Source organism: Entelurus aequoreus, linkage group LG21 (assembly GCF_033978785.1).
Source record: "Entelurus aequoreus isolate RoL-2023_Sb linkage group LG21, RoL_Eaeq_v1.1, whole genome shotgun sequence".
Taxonomy (NCBI): domain Eukaryota; kingdom Metazoa; phylum Chordata; class Actinopteri; order Syngnathiformes; family Syngnathidae; genus Entelurus; species Entelurus aequoreus.
The window spans coordinates 42,512,868-42,537,000 of NC_084751.1; the positions used below are offsets into that span (position 1 = coordinate 42,512,868).

General features: G+C 36.5%; 1 protein-coding gene across 1 annotated transcript in view; it reads left to right on the top strand.

Annotated features, from left to right (window-relative positions):
* The window catches only part of LOC133638755 (guanine nucleotide exchange factor VAV2-like), a 608,063-nt gene that overhangs the window by 186,948 nt on the left and 396,982 nt on the right, over positions 1–24,133 (top strand). The window contains 1 exon segment of the mRNA XM_062031682.1: positions 11,269–11,385. Within this exon segment, the coding sequence (XP_061887666.1) occupies positions 11,269–11,385 (117 nt within the window).

Here is a 24,133-nt window from a genome sequence, read left to right on the forward strand (position 1 = left end):
TCCAATCTACACTTTGTTAGAATATATAACAAATTGGACCAAGCTATATTTCTAACAAAGACAAATCATTATTTCTTATAGATTTTCCAGAACAAAATTTTTAAAAGAAATTCAAAAGACTTTGAAATAAGATTTAAATTTGATTCTACAGATTTTCTAGATTTGCTGGAATAATTTTTTTGAATTTTAATCATAATAAGTTTGAAGAAATATTTCACAAATATTCTTTGTCGAAAAAACACAAGCTAAAATTAAGAATTCAATTAAAATTTATTTATTATTCTTTACAAAAAAAAAATTAAAAAAATACTTGAACATTGATTTACATTGTCAGGAAAGAAAAGGAAGGAATTTAAAAGGTAAAAAGGTATATGTGTTTAAAAATCCTAAAATCATTTTTAAGGTTGTATTTTTTTCTCTAAAATTGTCTTTCTGAAAGTTATAAGAAGCAAAGTAAAAAAATTAATGAATTTATTTAAACAAGTGAAGACCAAGTCTTTAAAATATTTTCTTGGATTTTCAAATTTTATTTGAGTTTTGTCTCTCTTAGAATTAAAAATGTCCGGCAAAGCGAGACCAGCTTGCTAGTAAATAAATACAATTTAAAAAATAGAGGCAGCTCACTGGTAAGTGCTGCTATTTGAGCTATTTTTAGAACAGGCCAGCGGGCTACTCATCTGGTCCTTACGAGCTACCTGGTGCCCGCGGGCACCGCGTTGGTGACCCCTGATATAGAACATGCTATACGTTTACCAAACAATCTGTCACTCCTAATCGCTAAATCCCATGAAATCTTATACGTCTAGTCTCTTACGTGAATGAGATAAATAATATTATTTGATATTTTACGGTAATGTGTTAATAATTTCACACATAAGTCGCTCCTGAGTATAAGTCGCACCCCCGGCCAAACTACAAAAAAAACTGCGACTTATAGTCCGAAAAATACGGTACGTATAGTCTATTATTTGTGCACTATTGACAAGGGAGTCTTATCAGAACGAGATATAAAATGGTATCGACTGGTTTTTATGGATATTTTATGGCTGGATTAACCTAACATGGGCAGAAAAATGCAAATGAGGAAAAATGCTTTCAGTGGTTTATCCATAGGAAGTGATTTGCATTGCTCCCAATTTAATACAGTTTGTCATAGCGATGCACTCACAACAATGACCAATATCTCCGCCTCAACCTAAAAAGTGATGCCGGCTGCAGAAAGGTAATTTCTGATGGATTGTGCTGAGCGCAGCTTTCGCCTAAAGGAGAGGACCACAGCCTATTTATTCCCAGACGTACTCTCGTGCAGAAATATTTTTTTTTCCAGCAAGATCATAGCAATTTTGCCTAGTGCTTCCCTTACTCTCTTATCTTTAAACATATATTAGAATGTCAGACACATCCTTCTCCTCCTCCACTCTCTCTATCTGGTCTCCAAACCACTCTAGCAAATGTTACCCTTTCGTATCTGGGCTAGGAAAATAGCCTTTTTTTCTCTCCCACCAACTGCACGGGAGGATTCACAGACACGATAACCTCAGCGACTGAACTGCAAATGTCACTTGGCTCGTCCACCAATGGCGTTGCTTCTCGGCGAGCCAGGGCGGTTCTCTTGCGGTGTCCTCACCCGTGACACTGGGACTGAGCAGATGTGCGGACTGGAATGAAAATGAGTCAGCATTGGCTTGCAGGTGTGGCCGGATGAAATACCGCTAAAATTCCAGGGCATTGTATAGTGGCGGTCAAAAGTTTACATATGTAAAGAACATAATGTCATGATTGTGTTGAGTTTCCAATCATTTCTACAACTCTTATTTTTTTGTGATTGGAGCACATACTTGTTGGTCACAAAAACATTCATTAAGTTTGGTTCTTTTATGAATTTATTATGGGTCCACTGAACATGTGAGAAAATCTGCTGGGTCAAAAGTATACAAAGTGCTACACTGTATTAAAGAATAACAAAAAAATATAATAAAAATTTAAAAAAATAAAAACTAGAACAGCCTAATAGCTAGAACTAGTATGCATGTATCTAAAAAAAAAAAGGTGTTTTTTTTTAAAAAAAGAAGGGTTTTTAAGCCTTTTTTAAAAGCATCCACAGTCTGTGGTGCCCTCAGGTGGTCAGGGAGAGCGTTCCACAGACTGTGAGCGGCGGAGCAGAAAGCCATTGTTCGTAGCTTTGTCCTCTGAGGTTGGAGGTTAGCCTGTCCGGAGCAGAGGTGTCGTGTGAATTTATTATGAATTTATTATGGGTCTACTGAAAATGTGAGCAAATGTGCTGGGTCAAAAGTATACATACAGCAATGCTAATATTTGCTTACATGTCCCTTGGCAAGTTTACCTGCAATAAGGCACTTTTGGTAGCCATCCACAAGCTTCTGCTTGAATTTGACCACTCCTCTTGACAAAATTGGTGTAGTTCAGCTAAATGTGTTGGTTTTCTGACATGGACTTGTTTCTTCAGCATTGTCCACACGTTTAAGTCAGGACTTTGGGAAGGCCATTAATAATAATAATAATAATAATAATAGATTTTATTTGTAAAAAAAAAAAAAAAAAGCACTTTACATTGAGTAAACAACCTCAAAGTGCTACAGTGTATTTTAAAAAAAAAAAAAAAAAAAAAAAAGAAAAAAGATCCATCCATCCATTTTCTACCGCTTATTCCCTTCGGGGTCGCGGGGGGGCGCTGGAGCCTATTTCAGCTATAATAAAAATAAAAACTAGAACAGCCTAATAGCTACAACTAATATGCATATATCTAAAAAAAAAAAAAGCTTTTTTTTTTTTTTTAAAAGAAGGGTTTTTAAGCCTTTTTTAAAAGCATCCACAGTCTGTGGTGCCCTCAGGTGGTCAGGGAGAGCGTTCCACAGACTGGGAGCGGCGGAACAGAAAGCCCGGTCTCCCATTGTTCGTAGCTTTGTCCTCGGAGGTTGGAGGAGGTTAGCCTGTCCGGAGCGGAGGTGTCGTGTGAATTTATAATGCATTTATTATGGGTCTACTGAAAATGTGAGCAAATGTGCTGGGTCAAAAGTATACATACAGCAATGTTAATATTTGCTTACATGTCCCTTGGCAAGTTTACCTGCAATAAGGCGCTTTTGGTAGCCATCCACAAGCTTCTGGTTGACCACTCCTCTTGACAAAATTGGTGCAGTTCAGCTAAATGTGTTGGTTTTCTGACATGGACTTGTTTCTTCAGCATTGTCCACACGTTTAAGTCAGAACTTTGGGAAGGCCATTAATAATAATAATAATAATAATAATAATAATAGATTTTATTTGTAAAAAAAAAAAAAAAAAAGCACTTTACATTGAGTAAACAACCTCAAAGTGCTACAGTGTATTTAAAAAAAAAAAAAAAAAAAAAAATAGATCCATCCATCCATTTTTTAATAAAAAAATAAAAACTAGAACAGCCTAATAGCTACAACTAATATGCATATATCTAAAAAAAAAAAGCTTTTTTTTTTTTTAAAAAAAAGAAGGGTTTTTAAGCATTTTTTAAAAGCATCCACAGTCTGTGGTGCCCTCAGGTGGTCAGGGAGAGTGTTCCACAGATTGGGAGTGGCGGAGCAGAAAGCCCGGTCTTCCATTGTTCGTAGCTTTGTCCTCGGAGGTTGGAGGTTAGCCTGTCCGGAGCGGAGGTGTCGTGTGAATTTATAATTAATTTATTATGGGTCTACTGAAAATGTGAGCAAATGTGCTGGGTCAAAAGTATACATACAGCAATGTTAATATTTGCTTACATGTCCCTTGGCAAGTTTCACTGCAATAAGGCGCTTTTGGTAGCCATCCACAAGCTTCTGCTTGACCACTCCTCTTGACAAAATTGATGCAGTTCAGCTAAATTTGTTGCTTTTCTGACATAGATAGATAGATAGGTCTTTATTGTCATTGCACAAGTACAACGAAACTTTGTTTTCAGCACAAACTCGTTCTAGATTAGACAAACAAACAGTGTACAGGGTTGCAGAACAGGAACGCTGATGGGTCGCCACAAGGCGCCCCGTAAAAGATGGGGAAAAAGGTAAAACGCTGGGGAAGGATGAGTAAAAAAATACAATCTTAGGAGCCCAGTCTGGAGTGGGAAAAAAAACCTCCAAAATAAAGCACATATACATATTACAACGTACATCTCGAGATATCTAGCAACAGAGGGAAGGGAGTGCGGGGTCATGGTGGTAGGCTGCAGCTCTCAGCTCTGGACTTGTTTCTTCAGCATTGTCCACACGTTTAAGTCAGGACTTTGGGAAGGCCATTAATAATAATAATAATAATAGATTTTATTTGTAAAAAAAAAAAAAAACACTTTACATTGAGTAAACAACCTCAAAGTGCTACAGTGTATTAAAAAAATAAAAAGGTAATAAAAAAAAAACTAAAAAAAAAACTACAACAGCCTAATAGCTAGAACTAGTATGCATGTATCTAAAAAAATGCTTTTTTTTAAAAAAAAAAAAGAAAGGTTTTTAAGCCTTTTTTAAAAGCATTCACAGTCTGTGGTGCCCTCAGGTGGTCAGGGAGAGCGTTCCACAGACTGGGAGCGGCGGAGCAGAAAGCCCGGTCTCCCATTGTTCGTAGCTTTGTCCTCGGAGGTTGGGGGTTAGCCTGTCCGGAGTGGAGAGGTAGAGGGGGGCATTTCCATGGAGGCACTGGTGGGTTAGTAGGGAGACTTTGTATTCAATCCTGAAGCTTAATTCTAGCCTGATTTAGCCATTCCTTTACCACTTATGACGTGTGTTTGGGGTCATTGTCGTGTTGGAACACCCAACTGCGCCCAAGACCCAACCTCCGGGCTGATGATTTTAGGTTGTCCTGAAGAATTTGGAGGTAATCCTCCTTTTTCATTGTCCCGTTTACTCTCTGTAAAGCACCAGTTCCATTGGCAGCAAAACAGGCCCGGAGCATAATACTACCACCACCATGCTTGACGGTAGGCATGGTGTTCCTGGGATTAAAGGCCTCACCTTTTCTCCTCCAAACATATTGCTGGGTATTGTGGCTCAATTTTTGTTTCATTTTGACACCACATGGACAAAGATAAGACCTTCTGGAGGAAAATTCCGTGGTCAGGTGAAACAAAAATGTTGCTGTTTGGCCACAATACCCAGCAATTGTCATGATCCGTGGCTCAGATCATGTTTTGTTACTTTCTGTTAGATTTGGACTCCTTTAGTTCCTGTTTGGGTTTGTTTTAGTTTCCATGGGAATTAATTGGGTTCACCTGCCTCTGGTTAGTGGTCGGCACGCTCACCAGAGAGCTATTTATTCACCTTTCTCGCCACGCTTGGCCTGGCTTCATTGTTTGCTACACGCTAGTATTTCTTGTCTCCTAGCCTATGCTTCCTGTGCTAAGTGTTAGCCGTAGCTTCCCGTGCGTCCGGCACGTTCTTCCTTCTGCTTGTTTTCTGTTTTTGGTACGTGTTTAATTTTGAAGATCAAATCATGTTCCTACCTGCACGCCTTGTCCAGAGTGGTCCGTCTGCATCCCGGGGGAACAAACCCCCGCAGTAAGACTGTATATAATCATAGAAGGTCCTAATGCAGCTGTTAAGTAACGGAAGGGGTAAAAGCTTGAGTTGATTACTTTTTGCCGTTCAAACAATGAAAGCTAATTAGCGTAGCAGGCTGACAGAGGACGTCTCACTTGGTCAATCGGCGCAACAGGAAGTACTATATCTCATTAAGGTGGAGGCAGGTTTTTAAAAGCATTTTGCCACGCTTGAAGTGGGTTAATGCTCTGGACATGTGCTTACATGAACACCTACTCGTGCTGTTGTTGCTATTAAAGACCTGCAGGCATTAACCCAGCTGGAAGCCTGATGACCAACGCCGCTATTTGTTTAATGAAAGCATCGATTACGGCTTCCAGCAGATCATACAATAAAGCATGCTGGTTTTTTTATTTATTTTCTCGCCTAAATATGTGCGTGTCTGTGCATTGCACTTTATAAGCCATCAGTTAAAATTGCTTATTCCCAGAGATATAAAAGGGAGCATCTAATTTCCTGCTCACTATTATGTCCTTTGAGGGTAGGAAGGTGAGAGAGGCATTTTGGTCAAAATATCAGTGTGACAAAAGTGTCTTTATAGTTCAAATTATTGTCAGCATTTTGCCTTCTGCAATTTATCCCACTTTTTCTGCAAGAACTTTTGCAGTAAAGGAATTCTGGCTCGTGCTTAATATACTGTGTAGACTTTGCCATACACTGCAAAAAGTCAGTGTTCAAAAAACAAGAAAAAAAATAAAATAACTAAGCAGATTTTATGTTAGAGTGTTTTACTTGTTTTAAGTGTTTTGGTCCTAAATGATCTCAGTAAGATATTACAGCTTGTTGCTGAGATTTGATGACCTATATTGAGTAAAACATGCTTGAAACTAGAATATCAACTGTTGCAATGCAAAAAGTCAGTGTTCAAAAAGAAGAAAAAAATAATACAAAATTTACTTGAACTAAGCAAAATTATCTACCAATAGAACAAGAAAATTTGGCTTGTCAAGACTTTCCAAAACAAGTTAAATTAGCTAACCGCAATGAACCCCAAAAATACCTTAAAATAAGTATATTCTCACTAATAACAAGTGCACTTTTCTTGACAGAAAAAACTAATATGAGACCTTTTTGCTCAATATGATAAAAAATATTCTTAAATGAAGTAAATGCTAGTGCCATTATCTTGACATAATGATATGCGCTCGGCATTACATTTCTTGCATTTTTCCATCGATAACATGACATCATCGCGCCAAGTGCGTGCTCTTTCAGTCAATTAGTGCGCAAGGAAAATATATATATATATATATATATATATATATATATATATATATATATATATATATATATATATATATATATATATATATATATATATATATATATATATATATATATATATATATATATATATATATATATGCATATATATATATATATATATATATGCATATATATATTTACAGCCCGGCCCCCAACCAAATTGTTTTTTATTGTAATTTTGAAGAATTTATCTGAAAGTGCATGAACTATTTCTGTTCAAAATTGTTAGACATGTCACATGTTAAATGTTTAAATATTAACTGTCAGTTTACTGTACTACTTTATGAGTATATATATTCTATTGTTTCATTGAAAATAAAACAGCAAAGTCCATTTGGCTGTCATCTGTTTTAATTATGAGACACAATTGTGTCAAAGTCATGATTTTTTATTTCATGCTTGAAATAAGAAATGATTACTTTGAAAAAGTAGTTTTATACTTGTGAGTGTTGATGACACAGCTTTGCAACAGTTGATATTCTAGTTCCAAGCATGTTTTACACAATATAGGTCATCAAATCTCAGCAACAAGCTGTAATATCTTACTGAGATCATTTAGGACCAAAACACTTAAAACAAGTAAAACACTCTAACATAAAATCTGCTTAGTGAGAAGAATTATCTTATCAGACAGAAAATAAGAAAATATCACCCTTATTTGACATATTTCATCTTACTTAGATTTCAGTTTTTGCAGTGCATCTTGTGTTCTACAACATGGTCAAAATGTTGCATAGATGATGTTTTACACATCATCTTCAAGTCGCTTTCTGACAGTCGCTTCAGAATGCGCCGTTTTGTGGGCGGTCTTATTTACGTGGCTCACCTTCGACAGCGTCTTCTCCCCGTCATCTTTGTTGTAGCGGTGTAGCGTGCAAGGACGGGAGTGGAAGAAGTGTCAAAATTGTCTATTGTGAGCGAACTGTGGTGCTGAATTTCCCCCAGGGATCAATAAAGTACTTTCTATTCTATTATATTCTAAAAGATGGCGCTAACTGTTTTAATGACTTTCAGACTTTACTTCAATCAATAACGGAGCAGCATCTCCTCGTCCGTGGCTCACTAGTGCAACAACAACGCCCGAAATGTGTTCGGTGAAAAAAACGTCCGACCAGAACTCTCTAATAACTAAAGTTCCTTGGGTGAATAATGTAAACTCACTACACCGGTATGTTTTAGCGCTTTCATAGCGAGTCTACTGACAGATATAAGTTACAACTTTATGCTACTTTATATTAGAAATGCCCCATAACAAGAAGATAGAGAAAAAGAAGAAGCTTATCGACTATGTCGTCAGCACGGACTACAATGGCGCAAATTTTCAGGACTTATGCAGATCTCAAATACAGATCAGCAGGTACCAGAAGGTAAGAAAAGTCGCTTTTGCATAATATTGCGAAACAAAACGCCAGATAATATGTCTGCTAATGGGTGCCATTTTGCGGTCCTTATACACACACCATAATAATACTATTATCTCTGACTACGGTAGCCGTAATGGGCCGACAATCCATCAAGTGGTGCAGGCTTCAAAGTCGTACTAAAACATTTTGACAGATTTTTGAGCGCCGTGTTTAATGTTCTTTATTTTCAATGGAACATTTAAAGTTTTGGTCTTACAACTTTACGCTACTTTATATTAGAAATGCCCCATAACAAGATGATAGAGAAAAAGAAGAAGCTTATCGACTATGGCGTCAGCACGGACTACAATGGCGCAAATTTTCAGGACTTATGCAGATCTCAAAAACATGTCAGCAGGTACCAGTAGGTAAGAAAAGTCGCTTTTGCATAATATCGCGAAACAAAACGCCAGATAATATGTCTGCTAATGGGTGCCATTCTGCGGTCCTTATACACACCATAGTAATACTTGTATCTCTGACTACGGTAGCCGTAATGGGCCGACAATCCATCAAGCGGTGCAGGCTTCAAAGTCGTACTAAAACATTTTGACAGATTTTTGAGCGCCGTGTTTAATGTTCTTTATTTTCAATGGAACATTTAAAGTTTTGGTCTTACAACTTTACGCTACTTTATATTAGAAATGCCCCATAACAAGAAGATAGAGAAAAAGAAGAAGCTTATCGACTATGTCGTCAGCACGGACTACAATGGCGCACATTTTCAGGACTTATGCAGATCTCAAACACAGATCAGCAGGTACCAGAAGGTAAGAAAAGTCGCTTTTGCATAATATTGCGAAACAAAACGCCAGATAATATGTCTGCTAATGGGTGCCATTCTGCGGTCCTTATACACACACCATAGTAATACTTGCATCTCCGACTACGGTAGCCGTAATGGGCCGACAGTCCATCAAGCGGTGCAGGCTTCAAAGTCGTACTAAAACATTTTGACAGATTTTTGAGCGCCGTGTTTAATGTTCTTTATTTTCAACGGAACATTTAACGTTTTGGTGTTGTTTACTGGCGTCATATTGCAGTCCACACGTATCTCTTATGTGTGACTGCCATCTACTGGTCACACTTATCATTTCACCATGTGCCAAATAAAATTGCTTCGAGGTCGGTAAGCACAACCAGATTCCGTACATTGGGCGCACCGGGTTATGTTACTGTCGATTTTTGAGAAAATGAAATGATTTTAAGTGCGCCTTATAGTCCAAAAAGTACGGTACATTGCGTTACTACATTTAGCATGACCAAGGCAACTGTATACTGCATAAAACTAACAATGACTTACTGTATTTGTAATTGTGTTACTCTTGGGAGAATGCGACCTGCTATAGCACTGTGGATCTATTTGTTGCTGAAGGAGCTACTCAGGGAATTACATCGTTGCAGATTTTTAATTAGCCATATCCCGTATATTACATGTTTTGAACTTTTGACTAGAGATGTCCGATAATATCGGACTGCCGATATTATCGGCCGATAGATGCTTTAAAATGTAATATCGGAAATGATCGGTATCGGTTTCAAAAAGTAAAATGTATGACTTTTTAAAACGCCGCTGTACGGAGTGGTACACGGATGTAGGGAGAAGTACGGAGCAGTTGCGTGTCCCAGTCATACTTGCCAACCCTCCCCATTTTCCCGGGAGACTCCCGAATTTCAGTGCCCCTCCCGAAAATCTTTCGGGGCAACCATTCTCCCGATTTCCACCCAGACAACAATATTGGGGGCGTACCTTTAAGGCACTGCCTTTGCATGCCGGCCCAATCACATAATATCTATGGCTTTTCACACACACAAGTGAATGCAAGGCATAGTTGGCCAACAGCCATACAGGTCACACTGAGGGTAGCCATATAAACAACTTTTTTTTTTAAATTTTTTAATTTTTTATTTTATTTTATAATTTTTGAATTTTTTTTTATTTTTATTTTTTATTTTTTTTATTTATTTATTTTTATTTATTTATTTATTTTTTTTAATTTATTTTTTATTATTTTTTATTATTTTTTTATTTTTTATTTATTTATTTTTAATTTTTTATTTTTAATTTTTTAATTTTTTTAATTTATTTTTTAAACAACTTTAACACTGTTACAAATATGCGCCACACCAAACAAGAATGACAAACACATTTCGAGAGAACTTCTGCACCGTAACACAACATAAACACAACAGAACAAATACCCAGAACCCCTTGCAGCACTAACTCTCCCGGGACGCTACAATATACACCCCTCCGCTACCCTCTAAAGCCTGCCCATCTCAACCTCCTCATGCTCTCTCAGGGAGAGCATGTCCCAAATTCCAAGCTGCTGTTTTGAAGCATGTTAAAAGAAATAATGCACTTTGTGACTTCAATAATAAATATGGCAGTGCCATGTTGGCATTTTTTTTTTCCAGAACTTGAGTTGATTTATTTTGGAAAACCTTGTTACATTGTTTAATGCATCCAGCGGGGCATCACAACAAAATTAGGCATAGTAATGTGTTAATTCCACGACTGTATATATCGGTATCGGTTGATATCGGAATCGGTAATTAAGAGTTGGACAATATCGGAATATCGGCAAAAATGCCATTATCTGACATCTCTACTTTTGACTTCACAATTACATTATTATTTTGTTTAAGCCAGATATCCTGAGGTTTAGCAGTCTCTATCGGTAAAAAGTACACATGTAATGTCGGATTTGTGATTGCATGCACGAGGCCGGTGTGTTAGTCCAACAAGCAAAGTACCCTAAGGCATGTCTGTGCTGGTGGGCTTGTCTGATGTCAGAGGAAGGGCGCCACTCTGACTTTCCTTATCTTCATCTGAGAGACAGCGTATCAGCCTGAAGGGCAATCCGTCAGCTCACCTTGTGGTGGCAAACAATCAAGTCCGAGCAGAAGACCGACCAGATCACCGTCAGTCAGGAGATTTCATGTCGTTTTGCAGCTTTATGGTTGTGGAATATTAGAACTGTGGTCCGACTTCAATGAACCCAGTCGCTGACATTTTGTATCATTGTCTTGTCTTGCAGTTCCTGTGTTTGAAGAACATCCGGACATTCCTCAAGGTATGCCACGACAAGTTTGGCCTGCGGAACAGTGAGCTGTTTGACCCCTTTGATCTCTTTGATGTCAGAGACTTTGGCAAGGTGAGTCAATTCTACTCCGCTTTCATTCGTCTACATTCCCAGACTCTTGTGATGTGTCAGCTGTCATCGTCCAAACATTTATCTGCCCTAAGGCTACGTCTTCAGCACAATGGGGGCCCTAGCAAAATGATACGGCTCGTGTCTGTGGTGATATCGTTGAAGGTGCTAGTGACCTGTTATTGACCTGTCTCTAGAATGGAGATACAGGTCTGACTCAATGCGATGCTTGATCTAATCTCAGCATTGGTTTGACCGAACCTGGCTGTTCGTGGTATGAGTCAGTGGTTGAAGCATCTTACATTTAGTCCTTGTATCGATGAAAGGTTTCATCTGAACGTACTCTATTTACAAGAGTTTATCTTTGCTTTGTGCTTACTTGTACCTTTCAGTTTCAGTTTATATCAAGTCCTGAGAATGTTCCATTAGTTGCTTTAGCGCAGGGGTCACCAACGCGGTGCCCGCGGGCACCGGGTCTCCCGTAAGGACCAGATGAGTAGCCCGCTGGCCTGTTCTAAAACTAGCTCAAATAGCAGCACTTACCAGTGAGCTGCCTCTATTTTTTAAATTTTATTTATTTACTAGTAAGCTGGTCTCGCTTTGCCCGACATTTTTAATTCTAAGAGAGACAAAACTCAAATAGAATTTGAAAATCCAAGAAAATATTTTAAAGACTTGGTCTTCACTTGTTTAAATAAATTCATTCATTTTTTTACTTTGCTTCTTATAACTTTCAGATAGACAATTTTAGAGAATAAATACAACCTTAAAAATGATTTTAGGATTTTTAAACACATATACCTTTTTACCTTTTAAATTCCTTCCTCTTCTTTCCTGACAATTTAAATCAATAAAGTAAATTAATTTTTTTTTTATTGTAAAGAATAATAAATACATTTTAATTTAATTCTTCATTTTAGCTTCTGTTTTTTCGACGAAGAATATTTGTGAAATATTTCTTCAAACTTATAATGATTAAAATTCAAAAAAATTATTCTGGCAAATCTAGAAAATTAATAGAATCAAATTTAAATCTTATTTCAAAGTCTTTTGAGTTTCTTTTAAAATTTTTGTTCTGGAAAATCTAGAATAAATAATGATTTGTCTTTATTAGAAATAAAGCTTGGTCCAATTTGTTATATATTCTAACAAAGTGCAGATTGGCTTTTAACCTATTTAAAACATGTCATCAAAATTCTAAAATTAATCTTAATCAAGAAAAATTACTAATGATGTTCCATAAACATTTTTTTTAATTTTTTCAAAAAGATTCGAATTAGCTAGTTTTTCTCTTCTTTTTTTCGGTTGAATTTTGAATTTTAAAGAGTCGAAATTGAAGATAAACTATGTTTCAAAATTTAATTGTAATTTTTTTCGTGTTTTCTCCTCTTTTAAACCATTCAATTAAGTGTAAATATCATTAATTATTAATAATAACATAGAGTTAAAGGTAAATTGAGCAAATTGGCTATTTCTGGCAATTTGTTTAAGTGTGTATCAAACTGGTAGCCCTTCGCATTAATCAGTACCCAAGAAGTAGCTCTTGCTTTCAAAAAGGTTGGTGACCCCTGCATTAGCGTATTTTCTAGATTCCTGACCGTGGTGACGGTCGGGGTCGCTTCTTGTACCGTTGACATTTAACATTTCTAAAATTCAAGACATTGGAAACGTGTTGTTGGTGTTTGAGTATCTCCCCAAAGGTACAGTTGAAACTTTGCTTAACCCTTGGGTAATGTTCATATTGTTGTTACTCAGCCAGCGTTTGTGGGTCTGATGGACCCGTTGCATTTTGTGGCTTTTGATGCCTCACAATCAAACACCTAGTGGTTAGAGTGTCCGCCCTGAGATCGGTAAAAACTTTAAAACAGACTGTAAAATGTACAAATTCATGTACATAACAGGATTTTTTTGAATTTGGTGCAGACCACTTCTCTGCAAGTGAGATCATTATGCTAAATCATTTCTCTATCCTCCAATATTTGACTGGAAGACTCCCAAACTTGGAACGTTCATGATTCCAGGAGCAAACATGACTCCAAATGGTTCCAAAGAAGTCCGATCCTGGTTTAGGAGACGAATCCAACCTGAGATGTGTTGGCTGGTCTGAAGGTAGATTTCCGTGGGTCAAACACAACAATCAAACACTTTTATGTTAAAATACTGAACAGATGTTTACCTTATCCCAACAAACATCTGTTCAGTATTTCAACATAAAAGTGTTGTGAGGCATTAAAAGCCACAAAATGCGACGGGTCCATCAGACCCACAAACGCTGGCTGAGTAACAATAATATGAACATTGGACGGAAAATTTCTCTGACAGTTTGTGCATCCCACAGGGGTTCTTCTTTTGTGCTTCTGCACCTGCGGTTCCCACACAAGGTTGCAACATCGTTACTCAACACTGTCTGCTCTCATTTTCTCGCACATTTGACGCTCTGATGTTCTGTGTACCTACACTCTGTCCTCCTCCTGTCTAGGCCTGCTGTGTGTGTGTGTGTGGGTAGGTGCGTGTGGTACACAGAACATCAATTTCCACACTTCTATTAGCCCCGGTTCCAGTGGACCCGGACATCTTATATGTAATATAAATGTGTAGGGGGGGTGTATGGTGTGTGGTCATTAAATATGTATTCTGATATATGTTCTTCACAGAAAATGAGCCAAAGTTAGTGAGTCTCAGTTCGAAAAATTAATTAATTGTATAATTTTTGTTTTAATAAAAAATGAAAACGGGTCCCACAGACCCGAACACCACTCTCAAGTCTTTTACATTACAGTAATCAAGGCACTGCACTTTTTTATTGGTTATTTATTGGTTATTTATCTCTTCCTAACACTTCCATTTATAATTATGTATTTTTGTCTCTACTAATTGTAGTTTTTATGTATGGTTAAGCATTTTACTGGAACAGTACTCCAATTTTGTTGTATTTTTAATGCAATGACAATAAAGGTATTCTAGTCTATACTATTTTAGTAAGGAACATATATTAACCCTGTAAAACCCAAATATAGAAAAACCTAAAAAACATTTTTTTTGACCTTTTAGATGTTGTTGTAGGAGGCATTTGATGCAGAAGTTGAGGAGTTAAAAAAAATTAAAATGTATGTATGTTTTTAGAGAAATGTTGTACTATTGCAAACATTGGGCTTTGATGAATTAACTACATTTTTTAGAGATGAAACTTTTAAATCAGTCAAATTTGACCAGAACACAACACAAAGGTAGAATGTATACTATCCATGTATAGAGAAAATACTTCAGGCAGTGATGTAGTGGAGGGAATACAACCTGTTCCAGCCCACTGCAACAAACCAGCTATTTTAAATACCACATTCACCCAGTGTTGTATAATTCCAACAATTATATAACAAGCTCTAAATGAAATTTGATGCATCTGTTCCACAATAACTACATATGTACATGCTCTAGACATTGTAATAACAACCAAACAAAACAAAAAAAAGACATTTTAATTACTTGAATCTGATGAACCTAGTCCAATGAAACAAATAAATGTTGTTCGAAGGAAACCTTGAGAGGTTGTGTGAGTTCATGGCCAGAACAAATGTACAATCCAATTGCCTTGTGAGACTGAACAATAGGACCCAATGACTATATAAATGTGGTAAACATTTTTTTAAATATATAACAGATTGTTTTTTAGGATGGTTAAAGGTAACATTGTAATTTTACAACGAGGGTTCTTACAGGGTTAACAATAAAACTACATAGAAACATCGGCAATCAAAACAAAGTGAAAATAGAAACTGAACGTTTATGAGGAATGATCAGGGTTGTTGAATATGTTTAAGGATTGGTAGGTTGGTATCGTTTTTGTTACAGTTGGCGCCATTCCATGACCTGTGTCAGATCTCACCATTGTCAATTACAAGTAGAGCGTACTTACTCATCTGTTATCTGCTCATTTTCATGACCTGGCTCGTCTTGTACAGCGTTCCCGCTGTGGTTGGAGAGGACAACAGGATAAAGAAACTTGAGCAAGAAGAAAAAAAAGCGAGAAGGACACTTGGCAGGTTGTAGATAAACCCCAAGACGACGTTTGCGAGTCAATGAGCTCGCAGCGAATGGTATTCAAATCAAAGAGCAGTCAGAATCAATCACATAGGCCCTCTAGATGTCAATTTGGAAATTGCTTTTGTATGGTCTTGGTGGTGGCGGACTTGTCTCGCTATGGATTTTCCATTAAGGCCAAACATCGCATTATAATATATTGAACAGAGTCGATTCTACTAATGTGACATGCATTTATATTGAGGAAACGGCTCATCGACGGAGAGATAACAAAAAGCTACTTCCACATGTTTATATTTTTTTATGCATTAGTAAATAAATGCGAGCAAAAGTCTGCTTCCAATGGCGCTTATGGGAATCTCTCCATTCTGCCTATAAAGCGCTCTATAAAACAACTTCCATCAATGTTTTATATACAGTCTGTAAGTGTAATGTAGTAACGGGCACATTCATAATAACATGTAATATTTACGTATTTTGATCAATTCAAGCATGAATTTCAAAAATGCATTACTGATTATTAAAGATGTCCAATAATATCGGACTGCCGATATTATCGGCCGATAAATTTTTTAAAATGTAATATCGGAAATTATCGCTTTGAAAATTATCGGTATCGGTTTCAAAAAGTAAAATGGAAGACTTTTTAAAACGCCGCTGTGTACACGGACGTAGGGAGAAGTACAGAGCGCCAATAAACCTTAAAGCGTCAGTCACATAATATCTACGTCTTTTCACACACAAAAGTGAATGCAAGCATACTTGGCCAACAGCCATACAGGTCACACTGAGGGTGGACCGTATAAACAACTTTAACACTGTTACAAATATGCGCCACACTGTGAACCCACACCAAACAAGAATGACAAACACATTTCGGGAGAACTTCTGCACCGTAACACAACATAAACACAACAGAACAAATACCCAGAACCCCTTGCAGCACTAACTCTTCAGGGAGGCTACAATATACACCCCCGGCTACACCCTACCCCCCCCACCCCCCCAACCCCGCCCACCTCAACCTCCTCATGCTCTCTCAGGGAGAGCATGTCCCAAATTCCAAGCTGCTGTTTTGAGGCATGTTAAAAAAAATAATGCACTTTGTGTCTTCAATAATAAATATGGCAGTGCCATGTTGGCATTTTTTCCCATAACTTGAGTTGTGTCAATACTTGGACTTTGGGTTGTTGTGTTTTCCCGGAATGCAAAGGAAAGTCGGCGCGGGCAAGGCGTGAATGTGAGTACATATTTATTTGAACACTAACAATCTACAAAAAAAGAAGCAAACAAAAGGCGCGCACAATGGCGGAGAACAAACTTGACTAACGGAACAAAACTCGCACAAAGGCAGAAACTATGAACAATAAACACAAATTTACTTGGCATGGAACTATGGTAGCATGAAACCAACAGAGGTAGCAGGGGTGTCAGAAGTAGCATGGTATGAAAGGATAATGTCACCAGGACGAACAACAGACACAGACCGGATTAAATAGCAGTGACATGATCAGTGAAAACAGGTGCGTGACTCAAAACGTAAAACAGGTGCGTGAAAACTAATGGGTTGCAATGGTGACAAAACAAACAAAAGTGCACAAAGAGACCAAAAACAAAATTGAACATGACTAAAACAAAACATGATCACATAGACATTTTGATTTATTTTGGAAAACCTTGTTACATTGTTTAATGCATCCAGCGGGGCATCACAACAAAATTAGGCATAATAATGTGTTAATTCCACGACTGTATATATCGGTATCGGTTGATATCGAAATCGGTAATTAAGAGTTGGACAATATCGGATATCGGCAAAAAAGCCATTATCGGACATCTCTACTGATTATCACTCACTGCAGACTTCATGAGAGCCAACAAACCTATTAAAACATCGCTTACTGCACAATGTCTGCTCTCACTAGGATGCAGACTGCTAGGATGTTGATGTATACTTGGTTCGATGAAGAATGACTCCTAATCCTCACAAAGAAAAAAAAAAAAGGGGGGGGGTGAAACTGACCAATCAATCAATCAATCAAGGGCTGCACAAGCCACAACGACATCAACCAAGTGTCTTTTCATGTCTTTCTAGCAATTTCCGGGTCTAAATTGGATGCCAAAGTTGACCAACATTTCGGATTCTGTCCTCATCCTTCTACAAACCCCGTTTCCATTTGAATTGGGAAATTGTGTTAGATGTAAATATAAACGGAATACAATGATTTGCAAATCCTTTTCAACCCATATTCAGTTGAATATGCTACAAAGACAACATATTTGATGTTCAAACTGATAAACACTTTTTTTTTTTTTGCAAATAATCATTAACTTTAGAATTTGATGCCAGCAACACGTGACAAAGAAGTTGGGAAAGGTGGCAATAAATACTGATAAAGTTGAGGAATGCTCATCAAACACTTATTTGGAACATCCCACAGGTGAACAGGCAAATTGGGAACAGGTGGGTGCCATGATTGGGTTTAAAAGTAGATTCCATGAAATGCTCAGTCGTTCACAAACAAGGATGGGGCGAGGGTCACCACTTTGTCAACAAATGCGTGAGCAAATTGTTGAACAGTTTAAGAAAAACCTTTCTCAACCAGCTATTGCAAGGAATTTAGGGATTTCACCATCTACGGTACATAATATCATCAAAAGGTTCAGAGAATCTGGAGAAATCACTGCACGTAAGCAGCTAAGCCCGTGACCTTCGATCCCTCAGGCTGTACTGCATCAACAAGCGACATCAGTGTGTAAAGGATATCACCACATGGGCTCAGGAACATTTCAGAAACCCACTGTCAGTAACTACAGTTGGTCGCTACATCTGTAAGTGCAAGTTAAAACTCTCCTATGCAAGGCGAAAACCGTTTATCAACAACACCCAGAAACGCCGTCGGCTTCGCTGGGCCTGAGCTCATCTAAGATGGACTGATACAAAGTGGAAAAGTGTTCTGTGGTCTGACGAGTCCACATTTCAAATTGTTTTTGGAAACTGTGGACGTCGTGTCCTCCGGACCAAAGAGGAAAAGAACCATCCGGATTGTTCTAGGCGCAAAGTTGAAAAGCCAGCATGTGTGATGGTATGGGGGTGTATTAGTGCCCAAGACATGGGTAACTTACACATCTGTGAAGGCGCCATTAATGCTGAAAGGTACATACAGGTTTTGGAGCAACATATGTTGCCATCCAAGCAACGTTACCATGGACGCCCCTGCTTATTTCAGCAAGACAATGCCAAGCCGCGTGTTACATCAACGTGGCTTCATAGTAAAAGAGTGCGGGTACTAGACTGGCCTGCCTGTAGTCCAGACCTGTCTCCCATTGAAAATGTGTGGCGCATTATGAAGCCTAAAATAGCACAAGGGAGACCCCCGGACTGTTGAACAACTTAAGCTGTACATCAAGCAAGAATGGGAAAGAATTCCACCTGAAAAGCTTCAAAAATGTGTCTCCTCAGTTCCCAAACGAGTGTTGTTAAAAGGAAAGGCCATGTAACACAGTGGTGAACATGCCCTTTCCCAACTACTTTGGCACGTGTTGCAGCCATGAAATTCTAAGTTAATTATTATTTGCAGAAAAAAAAATAAAGTTTATGAGTTTGAACATCGAATATGTTGTCTTTGTAGTGCATTCAACTGAATATGGGTTGAAAAGGATTTGAAAATCATTGTATTCTGTTTATATTTACATCTAACACAATTTCCCAACTCATATGGAAACGGGGTTTGTAAATGAATGTTAATATTTGTTTTCTAATCTTAAAAACAGTGTTCTTCCTTTAACTTAGCAACAACATGTTGAAGTATTTCCTAAAAACGTGGACTGTATAGTGTCGTAAAGGATTGTGGAGAGAAAGTAGAAGGGAGACGGCGTCCTCTATAAACATTCATAAGGCCATGTCCACCTTTTAATAACTCTGTGGAGGCTGAGTTTGTGCCCCCTGAGCCTTTCTGATCACCACTTCTCACTCTAATGATACCTTTTCCTGCTTCACAAGAAAACTTCAAGCATAATTATCATTTCAAACCTCCCATACTCCCGTCCATTGGGACTTGAATGCAATCCCATGACTCGTATATACCATGTGTCTTGCACAGACTCATTCTTAAAGCTCTATTTAGATCTGCGATAACGGCCCCAGCACAGGGAATACCCAATGTTGTCCTCGCAAGTTTACATCCACTAATCATAGACAGATACGGGACAAAGTATAGGCCGTAAAGCAGGGGTCACCAACCTTTTTGAAACCAAAAGCTACTTCTTGGGTAGTGATTAATGCGAAGGGCTACCAGTTTGATACACACTTAAATACATTGCCAGAAATAGCCAATTTGCTCAATTTACCTTTAACTCTATGTTATTATTAATAATTAATGATATTTACACTTAATCGAACGGTTTAAAAGAGGAGAAAACACGAAAAAATTACAATTAAATTTTTAAACATAGTTTATCTTCAATTTCGACTCTTTAAAATTCAAAATTCAACCGAAAAAAGGAAGAGAAATTCAATTCAATTCAATTCAATTATTTATTTATTTCGTACTTGGATGTGTACATTTCAACAACATTTCAACAATCTCACATACCTTACTGCATTCAATACACAGCCATGTCGAAAAGGAACAGGATGAAGAAAATCTTATATTTCCTGCCCCTTCGCACAAAAGAAACATTTTCTTGGTATCTCTTTGCCGGTAGTGCATTAGAACATCCAATGCAACAAATCAATACAAAACAATGTATCACATATGCACACACAGGCACCCACACCCACACGCACCCACCCACCAGGGGCGTAGACTCTAGAGTAGTAAAAAAGGCTACAGGACATGTATGACCCAGTTGACAAGAAAAGTTATTGTTGCCTAAAAACTACAAGTTTGTACCCCTACCCAGTGCACACACTCATAGAAATTAATAGAACAAACAATCAATGAAAAGAATAAACAAGCAAGATAAGTTGAACAAAAGATAAATAAACAAAACAAAAACTGAAAAAATAAGGCAATCACTCAAACCAAACAAACTGAAAAAGAACAAGGCAATCATCCAAACCAAACAAACTGAAAAAGAATAAGGTAATCATTCAAACCAAACAAAACTGAATAGAACAAGGCTATCATAACAAGGTATCATTCAAACCAAACAAAGCTAAGAACAATGTGATCATTCAACCAAGGATCCATAGTGCATGTCGATAAAGAAAAAAAAAAAAAAAAAAATGAAAGGAAAGCTAGACTATACAATACCTACAGTCATGTAGGATAATGTAAGCGTTGTTTTTTTTTTGTGTGTTTATTATTATTTTTATTTTTTATTTTTATTTTTTTCCCCTTATTTTTCCCTTTGCGTCCCTTTTGTCAGTGCTCATATAACATCATAGTTCTGTTTTTAAAGACTTTTTTTAATTGAAATGTGTTTTTACATTGCTTTATTTCATTATGGAGAGAGTTCCAGAGTTTTACTCCCACCACTGATGTACACATTTGTTTTGATGTTGTTCGTGCAAGCTGATGCTTAAAGTGCCCTTTCCTTCTTCCTTCTTTTTCTATTAAAGTGAAATTTTTTTGTAGATTTGTTGGTAGCTCTTGACTACTAGCCCTGAACATAACCAATAATGTCTGCTGCTCAACTAGTTCATAAAATTTGTAAAGTCCTGAGCTAATAAATAATCCATTTGTGTGCTCTCTATAACCTGTTTTGTGTATGATTCTGATCGCTCTCTTCTGAAGGAGGTACAGTGGCTTTGTGTTACTCTTATATGTACTACCCCATATTTCCACACAATAATTGATATAAGGCAGTACAAGTGCACAATACAGTGTACGCATTGCTTTATAATCTAATACATCTTTTACCTTATTTAATATAAATATACTTTTAGCCATCTTTTTTCTAACATGTGAGATATGCGATTTCCAACTAATATTATCATCTAAAATCACTCCCAAAAATCTAATCTCAGAGACTTTTTCAATGCTTGTTCCAGCTATTGACAGTACAATATTTTCAGGCTTTTTTCTCTTACTAAAAATCATGAACTTAGTTTTTTTCAAATTCAATGATAATTTGTTAACGTCAAACCATTTTTTGAGTTTGACCATTTCCTGTTCCATACTCTTTAGTAATTCATTTAAGTCATGTCCAGAGCTGTAAAAGTTGGTATCGTCAGCAAATAATACAAAATTGAGTAATTTTGACACATCACAGATATCATTTATGTATAAAATAAATAGTTTCGGTCCCAGAACAGACCCTTGTGGAATTCCACACTTAATACTCATATTTTCAGATGTATTAGCAGCATATTGTACATATTGTTGTCTGTTATTCAAGTAGCTATTTAACCAATCTAAAACTATTCCTCTCACACCGTATGAATGTAATTTGGATAAAAGGATAGAGTGATCGATTGTGTCAAACGCTTTCTTAAGGTCTATAAACACCCCTACTGTGTATTTCTTACTATCGGTGGCTGTTGTTATGTCCTCAATTATGTTCATCACAGCAGAGGCAGTAGATCTGTTTGAACGAAATCCAACTAGCTAATTCGAATCTTTTTGAAAAAATAAAAAAATAATTTATGGAACATCATTAGTAATTTTTCCTGATTAAGATTACTTTTAAAATTTTGATGACATATTTTAAATAGGTTAAAATCCAATCTACACTTTGTTAGAACATATAACAAATTGGACCAAGCTATATTTCTAACAAAGACAAATCATTATTTCTTCTAGATTTTCCAGAAACATTTTTTTAAAAGAAATTCAAAAGACTTTGAAATAGGATTTAAATTTGATTCTATAGATTTTCTAGATTTGCCAGAATATTTTTTTTTAATTTTAATCATAATAAGTTTAAAGAAATATTTCACAAATATTCTTCGTCGAAAAAACAGAAGCTAAAATGAAGAATTAAATTAAAATGTATTTATTATTCTTTACAATAAAAAATAAATAAATACTTGAACATTGATTTAAATTGTCAGGAAAGAAGAGGAAGGAATTTAAAAGGTAAAAAGGTATATGTGTTTAAAAATCCTAAAATCATTTTTAAGGTTGTATTTTTTCCCTAAAATTGTCTTTCTGAAAGTTATAAGAAGCAAAGTAAAAAAAATAATGAATTTATTTAAACAAGTGAAGACCAAGTCTTTAAAATATTTTCTTGGATTTTCAAATTCTATTTGAGTTTTGTCTCTCTTAGAATTAAAAATGTCGGGCAAAGCGAGACCAGCTTGCTAGTAAATAAATGAAATGTAAACAATAGAGGCAGCTAACTGGTAAGTGCTGCTATTTGAGCTATTTTTAGAACAGGCCAGTAGGCGACTCATCTGGTCCTTACGGGCTACCTGGTGCCCGCGGGCACCGCGTTGTTGACCCCTGCCGTAAAGAATGCATCAACTTATGAAAAAGTTTAAGAGCACAGCCTTAAAAATGTAAAATGTTCATTTAAAGTCAGAAAGTAGACTTGCTTTTGCCATTACTCGGTCATGACTCCATGAATGTCTGATTTTGAAACTCTGTTTTGGAAAACGAGTCAATGGAATTGTACTTAACGTAATAAATCTACTCATGCAAAAACACAGTTTAAATGGAACATTAAAAACGAGGTCTAGTCAGGGTTTTATCATGCCGATTTTGATACCGAAAATCCGCGAGTGAGATTGGTCGATTCCAAATAACGATCACACTTATTAACTGGAAATGTTTTAAAGATTGTCTGAAGAAATGTAAAATATCGACCAAATTACTGTAGTATCAATCAATAACTGATATCTTTTGTAACAACGTCACCAATTTAAGGATCAATCAGAAAGCAGATTTGATTTTGCTATTACTAGGACATGACACTATGAACTTACTTGTTAATTTCCTATTAATAGCTGCTTACTTTATGCAGTAACGTGGTTCCAACTACTTTTCTTAAACTTCACTAAGCACCTATTTCTTGTTTTATTTTTAAGCTATCTTAGTGGTTTGCTTAGTTATCAGTAGGGATGATGTTTGATAAGAAATTATCGAGTTCGAGCCCATTATCGAATCCTCTTATCGAACCGATTCCTTATCGATTCTCTTATCAATTCTCTTATCGAATCCATATAGGTTGTTGTATATGGAAAAAAACACAATATTTGGTTTAGCAAAAGCTCACTTTTATTTTATAAGAACAAAATAAAATAAAATAGATAAATATTGACTATTACCCCCCTAAAAAAATAAAATAAATAAATATTGACTGTTGTTACCCAAAGTATATTAAGTGGGATTTTTCAGAAAAACTAATATATACATTAACACAAAAACAACCTGTTTCTGTGATCACTATAGGTGATAAATAATAATGTAGTGTTAAATAAAACCAGTCTCTTGGGCACAACATTTTAAATAATACAGCTCTCCAAAAAGTGCACTTCTGCTGCTATTGGAACATACTAACTACACACACAGGCAGACAGCTAACAAACAATCCAAGACGTCTAATAAAGTTCCAAAGCAGATTAATCCATTTAGGCTCTTTATTGTTGTTGATCGTGCTTTGTCTTTTCCTATCTTTACTTTTGTCTTGCACTGGACTGTTATATATATTTTTTTAAAAACTGAAATACACACAATGACAAATGTATAAGCTATGTGATTCAATTAACATACTCAAATTTAATACACAATATGTAAATATTAGCTTCACACAAATATACAGTACT